Source organism: Siphateles boraxobius, unplaced genomic scaffold (assembly GCF_051911475.1).
Source record: "Siphateles boraxobius isolate OS27281-9 unplaced genomic scaffold, OSU_SipBor_1 86, whole genome shotgun sequence".
In the NCBI taxonomy this organism is placed as follows: domain Eukaryota; kingdom Metazoa; phylum Chordata; class Actinopteri; order Cypriniformes; family Leuciscidae; genus Siphateles; species Siphateles boraxobius.
The window spans coordinates 2,881,415-2,907,781 of NW_027509215.1; the positions used below are offsets into that span (position 1 = coordinate 2,881,415).

Consider the following 26,367-nt stretch of genomic DNA (forward strand, 5'->3'; position numbering starts at 1 on the left):
TTTGTTATTTTGCTGGTTGATGAACATTGCTAAAACGTTGACTGGAATCTAAATAACCTGAAAAGTGTGGGCTACAGTTAAAAAAACGAACCATAACTTTTTTAAAGGGTAGAAAAACTAGGGCATAACTTACTGAACGGAGAAAAAACTAGGTCACATGAGGCAGCAGAAAATACTGAACAACATAAACATTACCGTTTGGCCTCCATAGAAACCACGTCCCTCCCTCAATGCATTGATGCAACAAGCTCCTCCCACTTATGTTTCTATTGGATAAACTCCCTGTCAGTTTCAAAATTCGCTTTTTTCATTTGCTCTTCCTCGTCTTCCGTCACCTTATTTCGATTTCATACGCGCCAAACATTCTAGGCCGCGATATACTTCACTCAAACAAACACTTCGAAACTACAGCTTATGGCTATTGAGAACTTTATTTTTAAGCAAGTGTTTGTTTTGTTATTTATTATTCAATTAAGTCGTCTAAAAGGAAATAAGGAAAAATCCCTCCCTCTGTCTCCAAGGCTGCAGGCTGTAAACTGAAAGCACAGCATTGCGCTGGGTGAGTCGCGCTCGCAACAATCACGATGTATTAGTGTATTATGCGATAAATGTGATTAAACCTTTCTCGCTCGTCTCAAAAACAATAAGGTCTTTGGTTGGAATCGTATTTTTGACTGTCCACTTTCATTTGAAGCTCATCGGGGATGTTGATGCACGGCCGGAGCAGCCCGAGGGGCGACAGTGTTTGTGTTGCTGCTGATGATGATGATGATGATAAAGATAAAGATGGCAGCATGATGAAAAGTGATTCCTTCTGCATGAACCAGTCCTTCCCCTCTGCACGCAACTGCACTCTCACCCACATGGACGCATCAGGTGGGCCACATAGCTTCCACACCTGTGCTACAATATGTGGACTTATAAAACAATATAAATATACAAAGTGATAGCAATAAGCTTTATCAAAATCACAACAATACAGTATATAGCAGTAGTTGTTGACAAAGTGTTACCACAAGGAAGATCTTTTAAGAGTTGCTGCAAAATGTTTTTAGAATATATTATTTAGATATGAGTTTCAGGGTGGTTGCTAAATAGATTATCTTCTAAAATAGTTTGCTCTGATGATTGCCTTACTTTTGTTCACCCTCATATTGTTCCAAAACTGTTAGCCTTTTTTCAGTGTAACAGAAAAAGATGTTAGTCAGAATGACAGGCGTAGTCAACATTCACTCTCACTGTGTTGAAAAAATACACTACTGGTCAAAAGTTTGGATAGATAAGATTTTTTTTGTTTTTAAAGAAGTATCTTATATGGAAGTTTGTTTTATGCCATGTAAAAAAAAAACTTTTTAAAAGATAATTGTGACTTTTTATCTCACAGTTCTGACTTTTTTTGCTCACAATTGCCAATTTGTATCTCGCTATTCTGAGGTTTTCTCACGAATCTGAGAAAATCTGTATTTTTTTCCCTTAGAATTGGACCTTATAACTTGCAATTGCGACTTTATATCGAGCAATTTTGATCAATTCAGAATTGCGAGATGTAAGCTTGCAATTGCGAAGAAAAAAGTCAGAATAGTGAGATAAAAAGTTGCAAATGCAAGTTATAAGGTCCAATTCTGAGTTAGAAAGACTGACTTTTTCTGAGATTTGTGAAATATAAACTGACAATTGTGAGAAAAAAGTCAGAGTAATGAGATAAAATTACCTGTTTTATTTTTTTATTCCGTGGCAGAAACAAGCTTCCATACTCACCCAGGCTACATTTATTTGATATACTATAGAGTAAAAAGAGTAATAATGTGACATTTTATTGCAATTTAAAATTGCTATTTTCTTTTTAATATTTTTGTATGTATTCCTGTGATGACAAAACTAAATTTTCAGCATCATTACTCCAGTCTTCAATATGACACGATCCTTCAGAAATCATTCTAGTATGCTGATTTGGTGCTCAATAAACATTTATTATCAATGATGAATGGAGTGTACATAAGAATAGCATTTTTGGAAATAGAAATCTTTTGGAACATTATAAATGTCATTACTCTCACTTTTTTCTCTCACAAATTAAAGGGGTATTTCACCCAAAAATGAAAATTCAGTCAGTATGTACTCATCCTCATGTTGTTCCAACCCCGTAAGACCTTCGTTCATCTTCGGAACATGAATTAAGATATTTTTGATGAAATCTGAGAGCTGGATCACTCCTCCATAGGCTTCTTGAGGGATTGAACTTGCAGGCCCAGAAAAGTTATTACAGACATCGTTAAAATAGTCCAAGTGACTACAGTGGCTCAATCTTAAGTTTATCAAACGACGAGAATACTTTTTGTGCGCAAAAAAACAAAAATAATGACTTTATTTCAACTATTCATTTCCTTCTCTGTGGGCCTCGAGTCAGTTCACTAGTGTAAAAGCGTAAGCTTCTGTTGTTGTACGTCACACGCATCACACACATGACCAGCGTTGGCCAATAGTGAGCCTACGTGTGACGTAGCTCTACGCAATCACACTAAGTTAACTAAGGCCAACAGAGAAAGAAATCAATATCTGAAGTAAAGTCTTTATTTTTGCACACAAAAAGTATTCTCGTCGTTTGATAAACTTAAGATTGAGCCACTGTAGTCACTTGGACTATTTAACAATGTCTTTAATAACTTTTCGAGGCCGGCAAGTTTCAATCCTTTTGAAGCCTATGGAGGAGTGATCCAGCTCTCAGATTTCATCAAAAATATCTTAATTCGTGTTCCGATGAACGAAGGTCTTACGGGGTTGGAACAACATTAGGGTGAATAAATACTGACAAAATTTTCATTTTTGGGTGATCTATCCCTTTAATGCATCCTTGTTGAATTAAAGTATTAAAGAAACTTACTAACCCCAAACTTTAGAATTGTATGTAATTAAATGGTGCTTTTCCACTGCATGGTACGGTTTCGGCTCGGCGTGGCACGGTTCGGCTCGCCTGCTTTTCCACTGCGTGGTACAACTCGGCGCAGCATGGCTCGGTTCGCTTTAGCTCGGTTGCTTTTCCACTGCAGTTAGTACCGCTTGAAAGTGGGTGGGATTATATGACTTATCGTTATAGTTTATCCGCTCCTCGGCAACCAACAAGAGGAACGTCTGCACTTCTCGACCACTGACCACGATTCAGCCATTTCTTTTTTGGAAGTTTTTTTTCTTCAAGCAAGTAGTTTTAAAATAGGTGCTACAGCGGTGTCTGTTACTTGCTATTTAAATCTAGCGGGTTTGATGTCTCGCAAATACAATGGCGCTGGTAGTGACGATTCTGTCTGTCTGAACAATCAGTGATCTACAGTGCTTCCACGTCACATTTTAGTATCGGTACGGTACGCTTGGAACCTCAACAGAGGTGGTACCATTTAAAGCGAGCTGTACCGTACCGTACCATGCAGTGGAAAAGCGCCACAAGTGAGCCGAGCCGAGCCGTACCATGCAGTGGAAAATCTCCAAAGCGTGCCGTACCGAACCGAACCGTACCATGCAGTGGAAAATCTCCAAAGCGTGCCGTACCGAACCGAACCGTACCGTACCATGCAGTGGAAAATCTCCAAAGCGTGCCGTACCGAACCGAACCGTACCGTACCATGCAGTGGAAAAGCACCAAAGCGTGCCGTACCGCGTACCGTACCATGCAGTGGAAAAGCACCAAAGCGCGCCGTACCGAACCGTACCGTACCATGCAGTGGAAAAGCACCGTACCGTACCATGCAGTGGAAAAGCACCAAAGCGTTCCGTACCGAACCGTACCGTACCATGCAGTGGAAAAGCGCCAAAAGTGACTGGTGACTGAAGCTGTCATTCTGCCGAACATCTCCCTTTGTGTTCCAGTTCCACTGAAGAAGAAATTTAAATGGGTTTGGAAAGTTGAGTAAATAATGGAAGAATTATTTTTTACCTGACTTTTGTTTCTTTTCCAAAAGGTGATTCTCATGTTGGTTCATCAGTGGCGATGAGGAATCTTCAGATGTCTGATCTGCATTGCTTCCAACCTGTGCCTCCGTCATCAAATCAAGGGTCTCCTGTGTTGGAAAACTCTCTGCTCAGACAGCTCACCGGTATCGCTCCAGAAAAGAGTGGCACAGCTCTCACCATCAACCCTAATAAAGCTGTTCTGTCCATTAACTGCACCACATCACAGGTATTAGACGGTTGTGCCCCTCAAAGCCCCTAGTCTGATAAAACAAAAGCCTACTCTACATAATATTGGTAATGGGGATACTTTTCTTTTAGCTGCACTGTTATTCATAAAATTACTAAATTATGAAGGGTTTCAATGATTTCTTCCTCTCTCTCTTTTTTGCAAGGTTTTGGATGCAAATGAACATGCTTGTAAGCTGTTTGATTGTGCATACAGTGATTTGATTGGCCGGAAGCTGACCTCTCTACTAAGAGCCAATCAGACACTAGTGGAAGTCCTGAAGGAGGAGACTCTGGATTCTGATGGGAACCTAGTTGCCATTTCTGCAAAAGTGGTATAAAACTGCATTTAATTAAACAACAATTCACTTAGCTGTCGCTCAACTTATTTGTGGCATGAATATATAATTTCTTCCATGCTGTACGTTTTGTCTTTAGCCGCTTTTCCATCGTCGAGCTGAACGGTTCCAGTTGTATTTCCACTTGAGCCTGTATGGCTAAGTGTGCTATTTGTGAAGCGTAAACACAAATTAATTATAAAGCATTTTTACATCTATTTACTATTTACATCACATATCGTCTGTAAACTCTCGCGTTAGCAAGGCAATGACTGATCATATATTTAATTTAAAAAAGCTCTGTTATCAGTACCAGAGTGTAAAATGAAACCATATCCATACCGACTGGACTGTATCTGCACGGAATGGAGTGATTAAGCAAAGAGAACGTTTTGCCCCGACGGTGGAAAAGTGTATTTTGGCTCTGATCTCTGCTTTCATGTGCTGGATGTGAGCGTCACACACGGCTCATGCTCATTCTCTCCATAGGTGACTGCAGTGAGTTTGACAGGAGCTGAGTTTCCTGTGTCTGTGTGGCTTCAGATATCAGAGCAGCAGCAGATCTTAGAGCTCCTGCTGGAGCGAGTGGAGAGAATCACGGCACACGTGACTTTCACTCCAAATGTGAGATTCATTTCTTGTGAACTGAAAGGCTTACTTAAGTTAAGCATGATGTTGATCCTTAGTGTTATTTTCAAAAGAATTTAACTGAAGCATACTCTACCGTTCAAAAGTTTTGGGGTCAGTAAGATATTTAAATAAATGATCACTTTAATTCAGCAAGGATGCATAAATTGATCAAAAGTGACTAACACCGTGTCTAGGCCAGAAGCAAGCGACGCGACTAAAGCGAATAGAACCCATTATAATTAATAATGCTGTAAACACCGGATGCGGTCAACTGTAAACCGTAAACTGATGCCCCTTCTATTTCTGATGTAGCACGACTGTTTTCAACATTGTTAGTAAGAGATGTTTGTTGAGCAGCAAATTAGCATATTGCAACAATTTCTGAAGGATCATGTGACATTAAAGCCTGGAAATAATAGGCTTGTTCGACTTGAGCCGGCGCTGCACAGACCGATCGGTTTATGTCATCTAAGTACCGCGAGAGTGATTCATAAGCATACGAGCCGTCTGCTCTCTAATCGCTCTCGCGGTACTTTGATGTCATTCACCGATCGGTCTGTGCAGCGCCGGTTCAAGTCGAACAAGCCTATAGATGCAGAAAATTCAGCTTTGCAATCACAGAAATATTTTACATTTTGAAATATATTCATATAGAAAACTTTTTTTTTATTGTAATAATACAGTATTTGTCAATATTACTGTTTTAATTGTATTTTTTTATCAAATAAATGCAGCCTTTTGTCATATTAAGAGATTTCTATCAAGAAATTCTTACCGACCCAAAACTTTTGGGGTGGGGTGGGGTAGTGTTGTGTGCCATTGAAGAAAATTGTATTGTAAAGCTGCTGCTCAGTGGACCAGAAAAGTTCCAGCTCCTCCTACTGTTTCCTCAGGGTGGAGTCCTCAGTTGTGACGCCACTTTTGCCCATCTCTATGGTTACCACGCTGCTGAGGAGATGACTGGACTTTCAATCATGTCTCTTATGCCATCTTTACAGATTCCCTTCCACTGCAGGACAACTCCCAAGGTCATGATCATAAAAAATAAAATAAAAACTCTAGGGAAGCGTTTGTCATTTTTTGCAATTTCTTATTAATCATGCTAGTGACAACAAAAATAACAGTCCGAATCAGAACTGCATGATTCGTTCTGTCAAACCAGCATTGTGTAACATTGTTATATTTGTATTATGTATATACTACTATAGTTTTTATTAATATTTTGAATTGGCTTTTTTTTTGCTCTCATTTAAATTAGTTTAATTTTTAGTAATATTGTGCTTTTGTCATTTTTATTAATTTATTTTTAGATATTAATATTTAGGTTTTATTTATCTATTTAGTTTTTGTATTAGTTTTTTTGTAATTGTAGTGCTTCAATTTATTTCAGTTGGTTGCCAAGGCAAAATTTTTAATTTGCGTTTAGGTTTTTTTGTTGCATCTAATATTTATATAAATAATTTATATATACAAGTGTTTTTAATCATTTTGATTTATTTTCATTTTTAATAACAATCCAATTAATAATAATTAAATTGTGCACCTTTGTTTCTTTGCTCTTTTTTTTCTTTGCTCTGATCTCAGGTTTTGCGTATGCAGAGATTGTTTGTGAAAGCCAGGTCTGGTTTGGTGGTTCCAGCATGTGTTCGGCTGCAGGCCGCTGTGTCCTGTGGAAGATCACCGCTCCAGATGAATGGATCAGCACATCCAGAACCTTCTGATGGTTCACTCCTAAGCTCTCGATGGCCCAACCAAACTCCTTCAGGTCAGTCCTCTCATTCACTGCAGTGCATGCAAAGTTTTAGAACTCTTAGTTTTATTGTGCTGCTTCAACAGACTGAAGCCACAAACACAGTCAATTTTAAGTGTGTGTTGTCTCATACTTTCACATCGAAAATAAAAATATGCAGATTTCTTAACTGTGAATCAGATTTCTCTATATGTGGGGATTTATTTATAACCCAAGGTTGCTAATTATAGTGCATTTCCAATATTTGGTCTGACATAAAGAAAATCTATACTATTGTTTCTAGTTGGTGTCCAATCTAATTAAGAAAGTTGCTGATAAATATAATTAGATCTAATGTATTTCTAATACGTTTCAAATTGCAATTGATTTTCAGTATGATCAACACAGTGCACTCTTGTCCTGCAGGTGGTAAATCTTGTATGGGTGATGTCCTGTCCCCCAGCGCAGGTGTGTTGTACTCTGGGTCAGTGTGTGTGTTTGCTCCCAGTAGCTTTCTCCTGACGCTCCTGCCCAATGGCACCATTCACAGTCTCAACAACCCATTCAGCTCTATGCTGCTCGGATACAACAGCAGTCAGCTGCTTGGAAAGGTTAGAGATGCTATGAAACATTCCCTTTTTTTTGCCCTGAGTTGCTGGGATTTACTTTTTAGGGTCTGTAGAACCCTTTTAATAAAGATATGCTTAAAGGCAGTGGTTCTCAACTCCAGTCCTCGGGACCCACTGCTCTGCACATTTTGTATGCCTCTTTTATCTGACACACTCAGTTCAGATCAAGGAGTCTCTCCTAACGAGCTGGTGATCTGAATCGGGTGTGTTAAATAAGGAGACATAAAATATGTGCAGAGCAGTGGGTCCCGAGGACTGGAGTTGAGAACCACTGCTTAAAGGGATGGTTTACCCAAAAGTGAAAATTGTCATCACTTACTCACCCTCAGGTTTTTCCAAACCTGTATGAGTTTCTTTCTTCTATTGAACACAAAAGAAGATATTTTAAAGAATGTTGGTAACCAGACAGGTGACTGTAGCCATTGCCTTCCATAGTATTCATAGAAGGCAATGGTTACCGTGACCTGTCTGGTTACCAACTAGTCCTAGTGGACGGGCCACTTTTACAAAAATGGCTATAACTCGAGAACAAAATTGGATATTTAGTCACTCAATCTGAGGTCGCAGTAAAAAATAACCCTGGTTATTGGACACTTGGTGGCGCTGTAACAGGGAAAAAACATGAAAATGGCTATAAACCCTCCAACCGTTAGTCTGGTTGACTTGAAAATTGGCATGCAGTGTCTTTGTGCCAGGTGCCATGATAGTCTGAGGACATTGGCATATCTCAATAAACATGGCCGCCATCGGACAATGAAATTTGAGCACCTTTTAGACCAAGGCCCGTATTCATAAAGAATCTTAATGCAAAGAGTAGCTCCTAGTGACAAAATTCTAAGAAAATTCTTAGAAATGTGGGCGTTTACTCTTAAAATTAAAGAAAAAATCCTAGTAAAGAAAAAAGTAATTCGGAAAGCATCTTAACCCTTAAAAGAGGTCTTACGGTCAAAATTGTTAGGAGCACGGACGAGGACTTTTAAGAGGATTAAGAGTTTCTTTAGCAGAGGAGAAAATGGCAGAAAGACGAAGAGGGAGAAGAAATGTGTTGCAGACAATAGATGACAGTGAGTTAATAAGACACTATAGATTAGATCATGCAGGGAACATGTTTGTGACCGATTTTGTTAGAGACACAATAACATCTCCGACACAGCGCAGGAATGGCGTAGTGCAAGAAATTAAATCACTACTGTACATTAAGATATTTGGCAGCTGGGAAAATGCATCAATGCAGCAGTGATGATATGGTTCTGTCACAACCTTCTGTAAGCAGAGTGATCACAAACAATTACAGCATTCCAGAACCTCTTATTGTGTCGCAGTTCCGCACAAGCAGGGGGAATGAACCGTAAATAACTTATTAACCGCTATAAGCTCCAACGTCTGCTTCTGTGCTGTGACACCCGGCCTGAATTTTCCTTTAAGGATGGCCTTGTGTTCATCCACAAACTGGGCTCACAGTAAACACTGTTCCTCTCAGGGCCGGCGCTAGCTATTTAGGTGCCCTAAGCACAAATGATTGGTGGTGCCCCCCGCCCCCTTGCCCCACTCCCCCCACCCCCAACCACCCACCCACTCACCCAAGGAATAACAACCATTCGGAATTTCTTAGTTGGGTTCTCTTTACTTCCAAAATAACTGCTGCAAATAAATAATTTTACATTAACAATGGCACCAAATATGAAAAGAAATAATATAAAGGTTAAAATTATAAATACCAAGAACCACCACAATTACTAAAAACACAGATTTGGAACTGAACAATGTAAACACAGAAAGTTAAAAGTGCAAAAAAAGTTTATAACTGTACAAGTACGAATTTTAAAGTGCACATTTTAAACTGCAAATAACCATACATAACTGCACAATAGAATTTACTCAACAGAGGGACTGTCTATATCTCTATAAAGAGACCATTCTGCTATTCTATAGGGCTGGGAAAAGATTAATCGCGATTAATCGCATCCAAAATAAAAGTTTGTGTCTACATGAATGATATATAGTATGTGTGTGTACTGTGTATAATTACTTTGTGTATATAAATAAATACACATTTGCATGTATGTATTTAAGAAATATTTGTTATTTATATATAAAATATTTAAATGTATATATAATATAAATTATATATAATATATACAGTATATACATGCAAATATTTCTTAAATATATACGTGTATATGTGTGTGTATTTATATATACACAAAATGATTATACACAGTACACACACATATATCATGTAGACACAAACTTTTATTTTGGATGCGATTAATCTTTTCCCAGCCCTAATAATTTGACAACTCTGTGAATATGAAAATATACAAACACTGAGATTGTGGGGGTTTTTTTTCTAATTGCAGTTTCACCAACAGATGTCGCCCTTGGGCCTTGGCCTATGAACTTCTTCAAAATGACCGCATTAACCGCATAGAACAACAACGAAAAAACGTATCTACCTTTTCTTCTCAAACAAACTAACTGCATCTTAAACAGCCAAAGTTTCAAAATTTCACGGGGGAGAAACCCCCGGACCCCCGTTAAAATTAAATATTCAACATGCAGGGCTAAAAAAGCCTGCCCCGGATCATTTGCACTACTAGCGACGCCCCCCTGGACATGCATACACGACGCAAGGACGCCCGCGCTACAAAACTAACATTTTTATTTAAAAAAATTTCTTACCTGCAAGCGACGCGCGAGTATCATTCCACTGTCTCTTCTTTTTCCTTTTTTCCGCCCCGACTCTTGGTGCCTTTTCGAGGCCATGTCTGAGGTCGGTGTCTGCCACATTTGACATTGATTGAGGCATAATCGAACAGACCACTGGGAGGTGGGGAAGGGGGGGCACCAGAGGGAGACTGGCACAGGAGATTCACCTTTTTCTCGACTAATTTGGTCTAGGCCTATATTACTTTTGTATTGCTTTTGTATATTAACATGCTTTAGACATATTTTATTTGTTATTTATACTAGTAGCCTATTGTGATGATTTTTCACGACCCAGATTTTTTGGTGCCCCCCCAAGCACTTGGTGCCCTAAGCGCAGTGCGTGATGTGCGTGTGCGGAGCGCCGGCCCTGGTTCCTCTGTCCAGTTGAGCTTTCTTGGTTTTTATTCCATGTTTGCTACATTAAAACCAACATTCAAACCACCACTTAAATAGACTGGAACAATTTTTATCATTCTAATCCAATCAAATGCCTTATAGGAAATTAACAGTATGGTAAATAAAAAAAGGATTTATATACACCTATATAATGTGTGTGTGTGTGTGTGTATGAGAATGGTCAAATAGGAAAAATTACGCATGTAATTTCAATGTGAAGGCTTAGAATAGGCCCTATCCTTATAAATCACTTTTTTTCCTTCTTGGACAACCAACCAATCACAGTCTTCAAAAGATTGTGTCATACATAGCAACGGGGTCAGCCCCGCCTCCTCACTAAGATAAAAGTTTTTGTCTTTTCCTTACTCAGAGTTGCTCTCAGATCGGTCCCGAATCGCTCTTAAGCTAAGACTCCTACGTAAAAGATTTTAAGCCAAATTAAGAGTTTTCTGAGAGGATTCTTAGAATCTTTATGAATACGGGCCCAGGTTAACAGAGGCCAATCAGAATGAAACGTGGTGGGCATGTTCGACTCGTGGCCCTAGAGGTCTAAAAGAATTTTGAAAGAAATCAGCTGAGTTTTACAGCTCTGTAATCACATGGTGTTTCACACATCCACACAATATGCATATCATTTGATAGATCTCCTCACACTGAACAACTTTGCCTCAGGAACCCCTGCTGTCAATCAAATCGTTCATTAGATATTCCCGATTATGTAAATAATCGTATCTCTGGATACTCCAGGGCCCGTATTCATAAAGATTCTAAGAATCCTCTCAGAAAACTCTTAATTTAGCTTAAAAACTTTTATGTTGGAGTCTTAGCTGAAGAGCGATTCGGGACCGATCTGAGAGCAACTCTGAGTAAGGAAAAGACAAAAACTTTTATCTTAGTGATGAGGCGGGGCTGACCCCGTTGCTATGTATGACACAATCTTTTGAAGACTGTGATTGGTTGGTTGTCCAAGAAGGGAAAAAAGAGTGATTTTAAGTATAGGGTCTATTCTAAGCCTTCACTTTGAAATTACATGCGTAATTTTTCCTATTTGACCGTTCTCACACACACACACACACATTATATATGTGTATATAAATCTTTTTTTTTAATTTACCATGCTGTTAATTTCCTATAAGGTATTTGATTGGCTTACAATGATAAAAAATCTTCCACTTTTTCCAATTACACTGATTGCTGGCATGTCTATTTAAGTGGTGGTTTGAATGTTGGTTTTAATGTAACAAACATGGAATCAAAACCAAGAAGGATGAGAAAGCCCAACTGGACAGAGGAACAGTGTTTACTGTTAGCCCATTTACTGTAGTGGATGAACACAAGGCCATCCTTAAAGGAAAATTCGGGCTGGGTGTCAATCTATAGCGTCTTATTAACTCACTGTCATCCATTGTCTGCAACTAATTTCTTCTCCCTATTCATATTTCTGCCATTTTCTCCTTTGCTAAAGAAACTTTTAATCCTCTTAAAAGTCCTCGTCCGTGCTCCTAACAATTTTGACCTTAAGACCTCTTTTAAGGGTTAAGATGCTTTCTGAATTACTTTTTTTTTTACTGGGATTTTTTCTTTAATTTTAAGAGTAAACGCCCACATTTCTAAGAATTTTCTTAGAATTTTGTCACTAGGTGCTACTCTTTGCATTAAGATTCTTTATGAATACGGGCCCAGATCAATAATCAAAAAAATTGAACTTTGCCCTTTGGCTAGGAACAGGGTAATTTAGATAATGGGTATGGCCAAATGCACACAAAAGCCTAGAACTCCTAAACGAAAACTCATGGCTTCTCAAAAATAGGTGAGAACATGCGACATATAATTCTACAAAAGCATGCAAACATTTATGGAGATCGGACCATAGGTGGGGCTATAACTGTTAAAAAGCTTAAAAACATATATTTCCTGTGGTAAATTGCCTGTATTGGCTGTAAATGGTCTTTTCCATCTATGATGTAAGTGGTTGCATGCTTGCTAAATAAACGCATATTTTTAAAGGCCATAAACGCTTGAACCCTGATAATTGCTGCTCGCAGTGTAAAGGCCACCCAACGACGGAATCCAATGGTGTAGGTGAAGGTATAATGCATGTATGTCTTTTCTGCGCTCCAGTGAAGTTCACCTATTTTATTAGAATTTTAGTTTCAATATTACTTTAGCTCTACGCTTAATCTGACTCCAATTTCAAATGATTATCAAATTTAGATTGTGTTTCTTATTAGAAAATAATGATAAATATTGATTGACTTAATTTAGATCTTTGATTATTCTGAGTATCCCATACTTTCAATTATTCAATCATTTAAGGACGCGGTATCGCTTTGAGACGTTACGTCGCGAATGTGCCCTCACGATCACAAATTTGCCAGTTCTGAAATAGTCAGAGGATGCAGTGCTATCTATTTTACCCTTAAGATGCCGCTCAATGCTGACTGTTAATTTTTTTAATAGTCGCAAGATGCAACGTGCTAAGTCAGTGACGGACAGAAATCAGAAGGTCTCTATAATGATGTGCTCCATGCTCCATTCTTTAGTGCCTTCGGTTTGATCTATCCTGGACAGAGATTTGCGGAAACACCAGACTACACATTAATCCATACTAGGATGATTTCAGAATAATGCAGAATAAATGAAATATAATATTTTATTTGTCAGGTAAAATTGTATCATGCCAATTACACAAGAAAATGATTAAAAGCCAATTCAGAAATAATAAGTACATGACATCAATTTCTCAAATATGACTCCAAGAGTAAGAAATGTATTACTTACAGTGACACACAGTTGTGTGTGAGTGTGTTCTGACGCGAAAACCCTGACACAGCACTGCATGGGGGTTTTCCTGGTTACAGGTTCTGCCACTTACCCTTATATACACAGAACAGAACAAAGGGGTTGTACAAATATTTGTCTATTCATGTACCCCAGGGGCTAACACCTGGTTTTTGGGGAGAGGGGAGAATTCAGATATCTTAAAGAGACACCACACAAAAAGGAGAACAGGATTCTTCTAAGTATTCAATTTTTCTTGTATTCAATGATTGAAATGAAATTAAGACCATTTTACCTATCACACTGAGACATTTAAAATGATCCCAAACATAAAAGGGGAAACAAAAAAAGATTCAAAAGATACATATGTAGTATGTAGATCTTCTTAGTGAACTTTTAGTGACATAAATCAGGGGGAAAGGAAGGGATGAGGGAGAGGGGGTGCACAGATAAGGAAGGAGAAAAGTTTGGACAAGACCATGTCTTGTCCAAACAATTTCTTATTAAATGTATTGATCAAATTTAAGAATTTAAAATGAAAGATAAAGCATACATTTTATAAGATTGAAGGGGAATGCCCTCGGAGGAAATAACTAATGAAAAGCTGATCCAATCTGTAAGTGATGTGTCGAAGCTAGTTTACATGCTAACACTAAGCCTTTGCACCTGTGTAGAATGTCACATACCTGATACCAGCATTTTATGAGCGAGTTCGTGCTGCAGAACGAAGCGACCAGCCTGCATCTCATCCACAAGACACATCCATCCCCTCTGACAGCCACACAGGTAAAGAGACATGATGTGCTGTAAGGACACACACTTTAGCTTGTGATGCTGTTCTAAAATCCCCTCTCATCCTGTCTAACTACTTCTCAGACCCCTGTAGATGTTCTGCTAGTGCTAACTGTCCCCCTAGTGATGTACTAACCCTCACTACTGACATGCTCTCAACTAAGGATGACCAACAGGAGACATGTAGTGAGTTCTTACTGATATTGCTCAATACAGACTTAAATTATATTGCTGTCCCTTAAATTATTTATTTTACAATATTTATATATATATATATATATATATAATATATACTTATTTTTATTTTTTCTGTACTGATCAAAATGAATGATTTTTGCTGGAACTTCAATGTTGAATACATTTTAATTTTCATTATGTATTAACCAGTGTTTTATCTCTGGATAATATGTGCAGATCCAAACACTGTGCTTGCTGGTGACAGTGTAATGGTGCATCTAGCCATGCGTAGGAGAGCGGGTCTTGGGAAAGGAAAGAGAATCTTCACTGGTATCATCGCTAAACTGGAGAAGGAGAGCAATGTCCCATCAACCATGACCTCACCTGCTGTCACCTCCAGACCACTGAATGGGTTAGATACTCCACTAAATCCTCCCATTTAGTTTTTTTTTATGTGCACAGCTTAAAAGTGAATTTCTCAAAACCTGTCAGAAACATGTCCAGTTCATGTTGTACTTGGGGGAAAAAAGTACTTATAGTAAAAGTACTAAAGGAAAGGAAACCCATTATTATTATTACATTTTTACAGATTTTCATGGCAGCATTTGTTGCTTGTAATTTTTTTGCGATTTAAATAAAAATAAATTGAAATGTAATTTTTATATTATATGTAGTGTACAATTAGGAAAATTTCACTTTGTAGAAAAAAATCTAATTCTAATTTTCCTAATTAGCTTTTAAAAACAAGCTTCTTTTTGAAGAATCAATTATATTTTGGTTTTGTAATGAAATATGAACTGGGCGTGACTTTGTGTGATTCCCACTTAAACCTAAAATATGTATTGTCTTTCTGTTCATGTAAAAAAATAAGGACCTTATTCACAGCAGTGCCATCTTCGATATTTAAAGGGAATGAAAGAGAGTCTGTGAGGAACATGCATCTCTTCAGTGGGTTGTGCTTTTTATTTTAAAGTGTTTTTTTTTGGATTGTTCTGCTGATGAAACACTTTCATTTAAACATTTCTGATCTTTCCAAGAAATATCAGTAGACAAAAAATTCCAGACAGCATGAGCTGTGGAAAATAAGTGATCTAGGAGCTTTTTATAGTGGATGCCATTGAAAACACAGCAATTTTATCCCGGCTTACTGCCTCGTTTTCATACCTGTCATGGTGCTGCTCTGAATGAGCTCTATAGATCATAAAAGAAGGCGCTAGGTGGCAGATTTCCATGATTTGACATTGTTGTCTCTGTTTATCTCAGGTTGGATGACACTACAGAGCTTTGCGAGCAGATTGTGGATGTGACCACTCAAGAGTCTGAGTCTGACTCTGCCAACTCTACCACTGCTCTGCTACAGACCTTTGCTTTGGTGGAGTCCCTGGAGGTCCACAGGACCTGCCCTTCTGCTATGGTTTCCGCTCAATATGGCCCATTTGGGCGGCTCTTCACTAGGCGAGATTCTTCCAAGGCAGGCCAAAACTCAGATCGTAAAGAAGCTCCAGTAAAGTCCTGTGACTCTGTACCTCATCCTGAACCTCACACGCAGGCCTGCCAGTGTTCAGAGCAAGCCCAGCTTCAGGACTCCAGTTTTGAGGTGATTTCCTTAGGCAGTGGGTCGTCATCTGGATTCTGTGAGCGGCTTGTGGGCGGTTCTGGTCCTGAAAAGATGGATGAGTCTCAGCAGGGATGTCAGCTAGTGGAATCTGGCAGCACCTTTCTGGATTTAAACTCTAACGGAGATGTAATTGTTCATGCCATGTCAAAGATGGACCTGAACGACAGCGTTGAGATCCCAAACGCACCTGTAGATCTTAACCATTCACTTACCTCATGTGACACTGCTGAGCTCCTGCGTACTCCTTCACCCTTCATTGTAGAGTCAGACACTGAAGCAGAAGCTCATGTCTGCTCTGAGCAAGAAGCAACACAAGGAACTGCCCCATTACCAAAAGAAAGGCAGGCAAGCCCTCAGAAAAAGACTCTAGACCAACTGCCAAAAAATCATCTAACTAAAGTTCTGGAACAGTGGAATTCCTTTTCGGAACATGCCGTTGGCCGAGCTCTGGATCTCCGGAGGGGGAGGGGTGGAATGCTATTGCCAGGCGACAATCCTGCCACCTCCACTCCTAAGAAAGTCAAGGTCAACTCTTCCATTCCAGAGGGCAGGATTCATGTGACGTGCTACAACAGAGATGGAACGCCAATCGGTATGTCAACATCTACCTCACCTGATTTAAAGGGATAGTTCACCCAAAAATGAAAATTTTGTCAGTAATTACTCACCCTCATGTTGTTCCAACCCCGTAAGACCTTCATTCATCTTTGGAACATGAATTAAGATATTTTTGATGAAATCTGAGAGCTGGATTACTCCTCCATACTAGTCCATAGGCTTCTTGAGGGATTGAAACTTGCCAGCCCCGAAAAGTTATTAAAGCCATCGTTAAAATAGTCCAAGTGACTACAGTGGCTCAATATTAAGTTTATCAAGCGACGAGAATACTTTTTGTGCGCAAAAACAAACATAAATAACGACTTTATTTTAACTATTCATTTACTTCTCTTTGGGCCTCTAGTCAGTTAAACTAGTGTAATTGCTTAAAGCTACGTCACACGTAGGCTCACTATTGGCCGACGCGGGTCATGTGGGTGATGCGTGTGACGTTCAACAACAGAAGCTTACGCTATTACACTAGTGAACTGACTCGAGGCCCACAGAGAAGGAAATGAATAGTTGAAATAAAGTTGTTATTTCTGTTTGTTTTTGCGCACAAAAAGTATTCTCGTCGTTTGATAAACTTAAGATTGAGCCACTGTAGTCACTTGGACTATTTTAACGATGTCTGTAATAACTTTTCGGGGCTGGCAAGTTCAATCCCTTGAGAAGCCTATGGAGGAGTGATCCAGCTCTCAGATTTCATCAAAAATATCTTAATTCGTGTTCCGAAGATGAACGAAGGTCTTACGGGGTTGGAAACAACATGAGGGTGAGTACATACTGACTGAATTTTCATTTTTGGGTGAACTATCCCTTTAATTATACTAGGGACACACAATGACCATATTGTGTAGAACTGTATATAATTTTTTTTAATTTGCTTGCCTTGTCTGATTAGGCCAATATTAGAATATTAGTTACGATGCATTGAGTCGAAAAAAAATTTCTATAATGACTGTTTAACTGTCTATAGCATTATACCGGCTACTTTCATGTTTAGTATCAGTCTGTCTGTGGTATTTTTTCATATTGTAATATTGAATGGCTAATTACTGCCATCTTGCAAATTGAAATGCTTAAAGTAATGTTTTTTTTCTCAATAATAGTTTTATGGTGACCATAAACATTTTGATTTTAGATGTCTAGAAAGGCAGAAACTCTCAGCTAAACCAAGAAAACATTGACATTGTCAACAAGGACAATGAAATGAAAGACCTTTAAAATAGAGGAAATAGAGAATATTTTGGAACGTTGGGAACTAAACAACATTGGAGCCCACTGACTTCCATTCTATGCAATATATCATCTTTTATCACCTTTAACAGTTTGTTTGTTGATTTAATGATGACAGAATGTTTATTTTTTTGATGAACTATCCCTTTAATACCTGGTACACATTGTACGATTTTGAGCTATCCCAGACAAAAGAAGACCAATCATGGCAATTTATGTGGTTGTGGTTCCTAAACTGTGTCCTACGTCATACAGTGAGAGAGGTTCAAAGACGGCCGTTGTCACCGTCTTACGACCAAAGATAGCCTGCAATCGTTTTCTGACAGTGTCAAAAATTTAACATGATCATGATTCAACTCAGTGTGTTTGCTGCTACGTCTACTGACTAATAATTTATTGCGTAACTGACCAATAAAAATGCAACAAGAAATGCCGTATTGATCAATGCTACATGGCGATAAAACTTAAAACCACTTACCTCAAGCTCTATTTGCAAGATTGCAGGGGCGTAGCTAGGGGTTGGCTCTGGATGGCCAGTGCCACCCCTGATTGAAGCTTGGCTACCCCTGTTGCGCAAGCATTTTGACGGCTTTAATAGCTGACTTTTCTCCGTTCAAAGAACTATGACACTGGCACAAAGCAAAGGCAATGTTCACACTCCAGTTTAACTAAATTGTCACTTTACCTATTAATATGGAAAAAATAACAAGCCCATAGATGCCTACAATAAGTGAAAATGGCAACACTGCAAATGAGTGCTGGGTGAAGCAGCTTTACAAACAAAAACAAAGCCGAGTGATACACGAGTGCAACGGTCAAACATGTTCAAGCGCATGTTTACATAGGAAAAATAATGGAAAAGTATATTACGCGTTATTCCCCGCCCTCACACACACACACACGCGTTATACCCCGCTCTCACACACACACACACAGTAGCCTGTATTACTCACATATCATGTGGTAGCACAAAGAAATCCCATTTGCATTTGTTCATATAAATGAACACGCTTTTGCATTTTTAATAATGTTTAAACATTATTTTCCGATGTTTACTAAGCAAGCCGTTTAATCGGTTGAGTTTAATCTACTCAAGGAGCTCTACCGGTGATTGATCGCGTTTGTGTCCGAGACTCCTTGTCTATTGCTATGGAAGAGAATTTATGTCAGGCAAAAATGCAATCATTACATAAGAATGATGACCTAGTGTTTAACCAGTACTGTTTTTGAGATGCAGTCACATAAAATCCATTTTATGTGTTCCATTCCACATCCGTTTTAAGGTAGCCTATTACACGCGGGCAATACAGAATTGCAATTTGCATATTAAGTGATTTTGTTTCTAGATTTGAAGCTAGTTTTTCTTTCTTTTTTCTGCCATCCCATTAAAATCACTGGGTCTTAACTGGCCATCCCTGGAAAAAAGTTCTGGCTACGCCCCTGCAAGATTTGCATCACAAGTAACCCTCTTTTCCCCAGCCATGGGCGCATCCAAATTCTCCTCTTTCGCTTCCTCTTTTTTTTCAGTGCACATAAAAACCACAAGTGCCAAAGTGCGATTCATCTTGCTCTATTTGTTTACCACTAGCATATGCTTATGTCGTTTTATTCTTCTATACTAACTTGGGTCGTACAGTCTACATACATGTCGTACCGAAGTTTATTAGATCCACATCATACAGTGTGATTTGTAATGATCTTATAGGATTGCCGAAATCGCAGAATCTGTAACAGGCTGTGACAGGTAAACCACAAGTGAGATAATAAAATAATATAAACTCCAATCAACATTTCTTATCCATTTATTTATTTGGCAAGTAGTCGCGTAATAAGCAGGATATTGTGGTCATTATTGCAAAATAAAGCCCTTCAGGGTGAACCTTGCCTGGGCTTATTCTGTGATAATGACTGTACGTTATCTCTTACGGTACTTAATTTTTCCATTTCACACTGTGTACTCTTTCTGTATGCCATGTTTTCTACTGTACATTTATGATGTTTCAGTCCATGAATCCAACTGATAAAGTGGTAATTTTCAACATCTCTTTCTCACTCTGTGTAGAGGTGCAGTGTGATGTGCGATGGGTGTCCCTGTCCAGCGGCAGCTCTCTGGTCTGTCTATGGCTGAGTGGGAGTCATCTTTTGCTCCACCACCAGGAGGCGCTACAGAACACAATGTCTCCCACAGTGAGGACAGAAGCCCCAGAACAGGAGGCCTTTGCCTGCAGCCTTGCTGAGGTGATCTGCATGAGTACTTAATCTAGAAGACAGGCTTTAAAAAGCACATTTCTTAAGCAAAGAAATCTTTCTTTTTCTCATTTAGGCAATTCGGTCAGATCCTTTGCATTCTTCTGTGGACCTGGAGCAGTCCGGAGCATGTGAGGGTTATTTTGAGGAAAACTACCGCCCACTGCGCTCTATTGGAAAGGGAGCCTTCGGCTTTGTCTGGCTCGCTTCAAGACGGATATGTGGACAGGAAGTCAGTGACACTCTTTCTGCGCTCACTGCTGTCCATGCACTCATATTTATCCGGTTGAGAGATAATAACCTGATAATGATGACATCAGTTGTTCAAACCTTAGACAGGGTTCTTAAAAGACGATGTTTACACACTGAGTCAGTGTCATTGCTGCAGGGTCCATTCTGTCTTTTATGGACAATTATATGAGCTGATGAAGAGATGTTAAATTTATTATCATTCACTTCAATTTCAGGTGGTTGTGAAATTCATTAGGAAAAGTGCGGTGGTGAGTGAATGCTGGGTGGATGATCCTGATCTGGGCCGGGTCAGTCAGGAAGTGGCCATACTGTTTCGTTTGCAACATCCCAATATTGTGAAGGTACACTCAGAGAACTGTTTGACTATTTATTAAATATTTAGAATATTTTTTTGCCAAAATAAAATTATCAAACAGCTCCTGCTTAAATAAATTGGCCATTAAAGTGTCATGAAACCCCCCCTTTTTTAGCCTGATCGTTCACACCTCAGATTTGAGAAGAACTCCAAAAATTGGGCATTTTAACAACCATTAAAACACAGACCTGCAGCACACTCATTATTAAAATATGAGTGGATAAAAAAACAAGCAACAGAGTTGGGGGAATAAAGAATCATTTTTGGTCTACATTATTATCAGAATAATCCATAATGTCATCGTGTTCATGATCAGATGTACCGCTGTATCAGTGTCCTTATCTGCACTATTAGTAAACTAATAGTAAACCATTTCATTTGTAGAGAGGACATGATGAAATATGTGTGCATACACTGTGCTGGTTCATGTTTGGAGCAGGAGAGTATGAGAAATATGTCCATAAAAACACTCTTGTTCTGGTCCGCATATGAACTGTGATCTGCGTTGCCAGTGTTGCAGCGTTCCACACAGAAACTTCTCTCATCTGCGCTCCGCATGCTGTTAAAAATTAAATAATGTTACAGTCATATTTTTCGTGTATTGGTAGTCAAACTCCAGTTCTGATATCATCATGGGGAAAATGCAAACAACACTACTACTTCTATTCAAACACAAAGCTGAACAGGCAGAGGTGAACGAACAGCGCCAAACCGGTCATGTCACATTTGATTTCTCCCCTGTAATGCGATCTCATGCATAATACAGTGTAGTGATTGGATTATATGAGTCTATTCTCATGAATAATAGAGAAACTGATGACGTAAAATATTACTCTCCAGCCACGGCAGCCAATCACCACTCCAAAATAATGCATATACCTCACTTTTCGTGATGTTGGTTCAACTTTGCTTTTTAAACCAGAAAAAAAAAAACCTTTCCCTTAAAGGATTAGTTCACTTTTTAAAAAACATTTGCTGATAATTTACTCACCCCCATGTCATCCAAGATGTCCATGTCTTTCTTTCTTCGGTCGAAAAGAAATTAAGGTTTTTGATGAAAACATTCTAGGATTTTTCTCCATATAAGGGACTTCAATGGGACCCAAACGGTCCAAGGTCCAAATGACAGTTTCAGTGCAGCTTCAAATGGCTTTAAACGACACCAGACGATGCATAAGGGTCTTATCTTACGAAACGATCGATCATTTCAAAAATAAATAAAAAAGTTTAAGTTTTATAAGCACAAATGCTCGCCTTGCTCTTTTATGTGATGCACGTTCGTGACTCTCCTGTTCGTACTCGTTCATCAAAATGAACAAATCTTTTTTCGAGTCATTTCGTTCATTCAACGAACGAAATGAATCGAAAAAAGATTTGTTCATTTTGATGAACGAGTTCGAACAGGAGAGTCACGAACCGAAGAAAGAAAGACATGGACATCTTGGATGACATGGGGGTGAGTAAATTATCAGCAAAAGTTTTTTAAAAAGTGAACTAATCCTTTAATATTAAACACGAGTGCTATTGTTGTTTTCATTGATGTGCAACCTGTACACCTGTACACATGTTAACATCTCAAAAAATGTGTTTTGACCCTTTAAGTTTCCTAAACGCAACAGCAGACTGTTTCGTGCAGACTAGTTTCATGCTCACTTTTATCATTACAACTTGATTCACTTATCCAAATCAGTTCTTTTGAACTGTCCAATTCAATGTTCAGTACGCATGCTTTATGTAAATTCTAACCAAATCATTTATTTTGTGTATTGGTGCATTAAATTGTATAAATAAATCTTCCTTGGTTTCATTGCAATGAAACAGTGCCTTATTTGAATTTTTTTTATTCTGCACAATGCATTATACTGATCAAAAGTGATGGTATATAATGACATTTATAATGTTACAAAAGAATTCTATTTCACATAAATTAACATTTAATTCATCAAAGAATCCTGAGAAAATACAATCGTTATTATAGCATGTTCACTGTGGTTGATGCTTAGTGTCCTAAATTTTTTCTGCAGGTGCTGGAGGTGTTTGAGAATGAGGGATTCTTCCAAATGGTCATGCAGAAACATGGGGACGGACTAGACCTGTTTGAGTTTATCGACATGCAGCCTAGACTGGACGAGCCTCTTGCCAGCTACATCTTCAGACAGGTGAGAAACAGGCTATGAGAACTTTAGCACAGAGTAGATGTGTTGGTAGCCAGTTGTCCTATAATATCCTGATGTGAGCTCTGGAGTAAAGTTTTATTTTACCTGATATTTCGGTATGTGTCTGTACACAGTTGGTAGCCGCAGTGAGTTACCTGCGGGGCAAAAGAGTGCTTCACAGGGACATAAAGGATGAAAATATCATCATAAACTCCAACTTTCATATCCAGCTGATCGACTTTGGCTCAGCTGCCCTGCTGGAACCCGGGAAACTTTTCTACGTCTTCTGTGGCACTCTGGAGTACTGCTCACCAGAGGTGCTTCAGGGAAACCCGTACGTACTGAAACATCACACAGCCCGTCACAGTTCCATCTGTGTGTCTTAGAATAGAGGATAGGATCAGGTGGTTAAGGGTGTGAGAAGTAGGGGTGTGCTAAAAAAATCGATACAGCAATACAACGCGATTTTTATATTCGGGATATACTACATCAATTTCAAACTCAAAAAATCGATGTTAAAAAAAAAAATCACGTTTTAAACAGGGTGTGAACTACAACCTCCGTTCCTGTAGATGTCGCAGTACGGTGGCTTTAGTTTCCCCCAACTTGCTGGGAGCCACCATAGAGTGCCACTTTCGGTAGTGAAAGCTGGAAGCGGCATGGCAGACTCAGCCGACAAAATTACTTTGGCTTCTTCACAATATAAAGCTGATGTGTGGGTGCTCTTTGGTTTTAAAACAAACCAGGGAGCATGGACTTGCAGACATCCCAAGTCTCCCGGAAGTTCCGGGAGTCTCCCGCATATTGATAGCGGCTCCCTGATGATTATTTAAAATTTGTTAAAATCTAGAGCGAGTGAGCAAGAGCACGCATGCGACACAGAAGAGACTGTGCTCCATACCGTGTAGTGCGTGCACGGCAGAGAGGGAGACGGCGAAAGACATTGCGTGTGTGTGCGTGTGTTCCTCATGAAGCGCATGTAAGACGGGGAGCATCCTGATTGGCCTGTTTCGTTAAATCAACCGATCACCCCACACAAACCTCAGTGAGTTAGCTTAACTGTGCACTGTAATTTCATTTTAAATATCTAATGCACTTTATTTTAATGTCTTCAATATAAGTGTGTCCGTTGTTAAAAGTGCAAGTCTATTTTGTTACGGCAGCTAAACAAAAAATTGGAAAGGAGATTTTGTATTAAGATTTTGACTCATTTTTTCTGCTGATTTATCAATGTGATCCGATGTAAGACTACTCAGATGGCACACCGTAACTTGTATTTTATTTTTACATTTTTAGTTAACTGTGTGGAATATCGCAATATTTATCGTATTGTGATGTAAACGTATCGTGATCCATATATCGTGATGCGTATCGTATCGTGAAGTCCTTGCCAATACCCACCCCTAGTGAGAAGGGTAACATATTGGTAATGTATTCATGTCTATATAAGAACCACACATTAACTTCACAGGATAACTTGTATCACTACGATGCTCTTAAAGTCAACATGAAATCAAAATTTATCCTATTTACTTTTAATACTGTTATTGTGCATGGTTCATCCAAGCAGGTCTTCATTTATTCTCCTTCAATAAAAATGTAGTAACTTTAAATTACTTACTAAAACAAAATCCTGTTTGGATATTGAAATAGGTTTGAATATTCTGCTTAACTTGGAAATATGCAACATCACATCAACATCACATTAAATTAAGTTGATTGTAAGCCTATGTAGGTGATGTCACAAATATAGTGCTATAATGGCTTTAACAAATAAAATTGACACCTTAAAGCCAGAAGTTGAGTTTAGTCTTTTCCTTATTGTAATGTATGTCCAGGTGAAATGGCTTCTGGAACAAGAATAAATGTAGGTCAGGACTTGATTTTGTCCATCAATAATGGCTGGTTGTGGTTTGCTATTGCTGTGATCTTAAAATGAAGGGGAAGTTATTTTGCATATAGATTATGAGGAAACGTGCATTAAATGTGAATGGATCGATGATTTATAGTAAATTCTCCAATATTCCATTTTGAAAAAAAAATGTTATGTGACTTTAATAACTTTAAAAGGATGAGAAAACATAAATGTGTACGTGTCCACTCATCTGTGCTTTTAAAGGTGAAATATGAGACTGCAAGTTCCATATTCCATTGTGATGTTTTTTGATGTATTTAGATACGAGGGTCCAGAGCTGGAGATGTGGTCTCTAGGAGTGCTCTTATACACCTTACTGTTCAGTGAAAACCCGTTTTGCAGTGTGGAAGAAACCCTGCAGGCCCAACTCCACCCTCCATGCCAGATTTCTACAGGTTTGAAGATCTGATTCATCACAGCAATAAGGATCGACTAGAGAGACGTGACAATTTCTGCAAATTGTGGCTTAATTAATGTACAACCTGTTGTTTTAGAGTTGTATGCACTGTTGGCTGGTCTTTTGCACCCAGTGGTTGATCAGAGAATCAATCTAGAGGAGCTCTTGGAGTCACAGTGGATACAGCAACCCATAAATCTAGCAGAGTACTCGTGGGGAGAGGTCTTTCCCTCCAGCAACGGTATTGGTTTTAGCTTATTTTTGTATTGTGGCCTTTTATGCTACCAAAAAGATAATATTCAGTTCTGTCAAACATATTTTACTTTAAATCCAATGCTGCAGGTTTCATACGATATACGATTTTATCTCAGAATGCACAGAGCATGTGGACTCCAACTATTCATGTGTGCACCGAGCAGACATCCTCTACATGGACCCCGAAAACAACCTGGAAGACACTCCTTTAGAAGATGAAGATGAGGAGGAGGATGAAGAGCAGAGGAGAACTATGGCGGCGCTGCAGTCCGAGCTGCTGAAATACCTCACCGACGAGTGAGGAACTGTTGTGAAAGAAACACTAATGCGTTCTGGCCAACTAATTATGACATTAAATCTAATGTCACCATGAACACTAATGCACAATCTCTGCAGAACTCTCCGTCCACCTGCTGCTGTCCTTCTTTGATGATACCAGTCCGTCCAAAGAGCAAAAGGAAAGTTTGACTGGGAATGGAAGCAATCCGTGTTGCTAAGAAACAGTTTTATCTCTGTGTTTGGTGAAGGAATAGGAGTTTATTTATCAAACATGTTGTGTATTTCACCTTTTATAGAGGTTTAAAGCATGGTATTCTGAGATGTAGAAAGTTCTTGCTGTTTGTTGTAATGGTGTGACAATCCGAGCACAAGGATTGTCCTATTTAAACATATGGCACATGCGCTAGACCTGGATGAGGGTTACCTGAGCTTTAAGATATGTTATTAGGCCTTCAGAGTTTTAACAATATTTTTTAGGTTGATTTTTAACCTTTTAAATAATATATTAATTAATTTTAAAATTGCAATATTTATCTTGTGAATAAATTATTGGCGTCATTTCAGTTTGCTTTGGCTGTTTGTTATTGGTATTATTTCAAGTTGCTCACAGGCTTTGTAAAGCCTCTATCAAATGTTACTGTCACGGGAATTCTTCAATAAAAATGATTGCAGTTTATAATAACGTCTTGTGTTGAAATATCCGGAACTT

The 26,367-nt window shown here is 38.7% G+C and overlaps 1 protein-coding gene across 1 annotated transcript; it reads left to right on the top strand.

Annotated features, from left to right (window-relative positions):
- Positions 1 to 343: 343 nt before the first annotated feature.
- On the top strand, positions 344 to 26,340 carry pask (PAS domain containing serine/threonine kinase). The gene is made up of 20 exons (XM_077222338.1): positions 344 to 559; positions 695 to 876; positions 3,951 to 4,168; positions 4,335 to 4,502; positions 4,995 to 5,129; positions 6,029 to 6,163; positions 6,720 to 6,900; positions 7,291 to 7,475; positions 14,054 to 14,165; positions 14,256 to 14,357; positions 14,586 to 14,760; positions 15,612 to 16,558; positions 19,865 to 20,040; positions 20,126 to 20,281; positions 20,517 to 20,642; positions 22,681 to 22,815; positions 22,947 to 23,146; positions 24,989 to 25,122; positions 25,222 to 25,365; positions 25,496 to 26,340. The coding sequence occupies exons 2-20, from the start codon at positions 705 to 707 to the stop codon at positions 25,678 to 25,680; spliced, it is 3,786 nt and encodes a 1,261-aa protein (XP_077078453.1). The 5' UTR covers positions 344 to 559; positions 695 to 704; the 3' UTR covers positions 25,681 to 26,340.
- Positions 26,341 to 26,367: the final 27 nt, after the last annotated feature.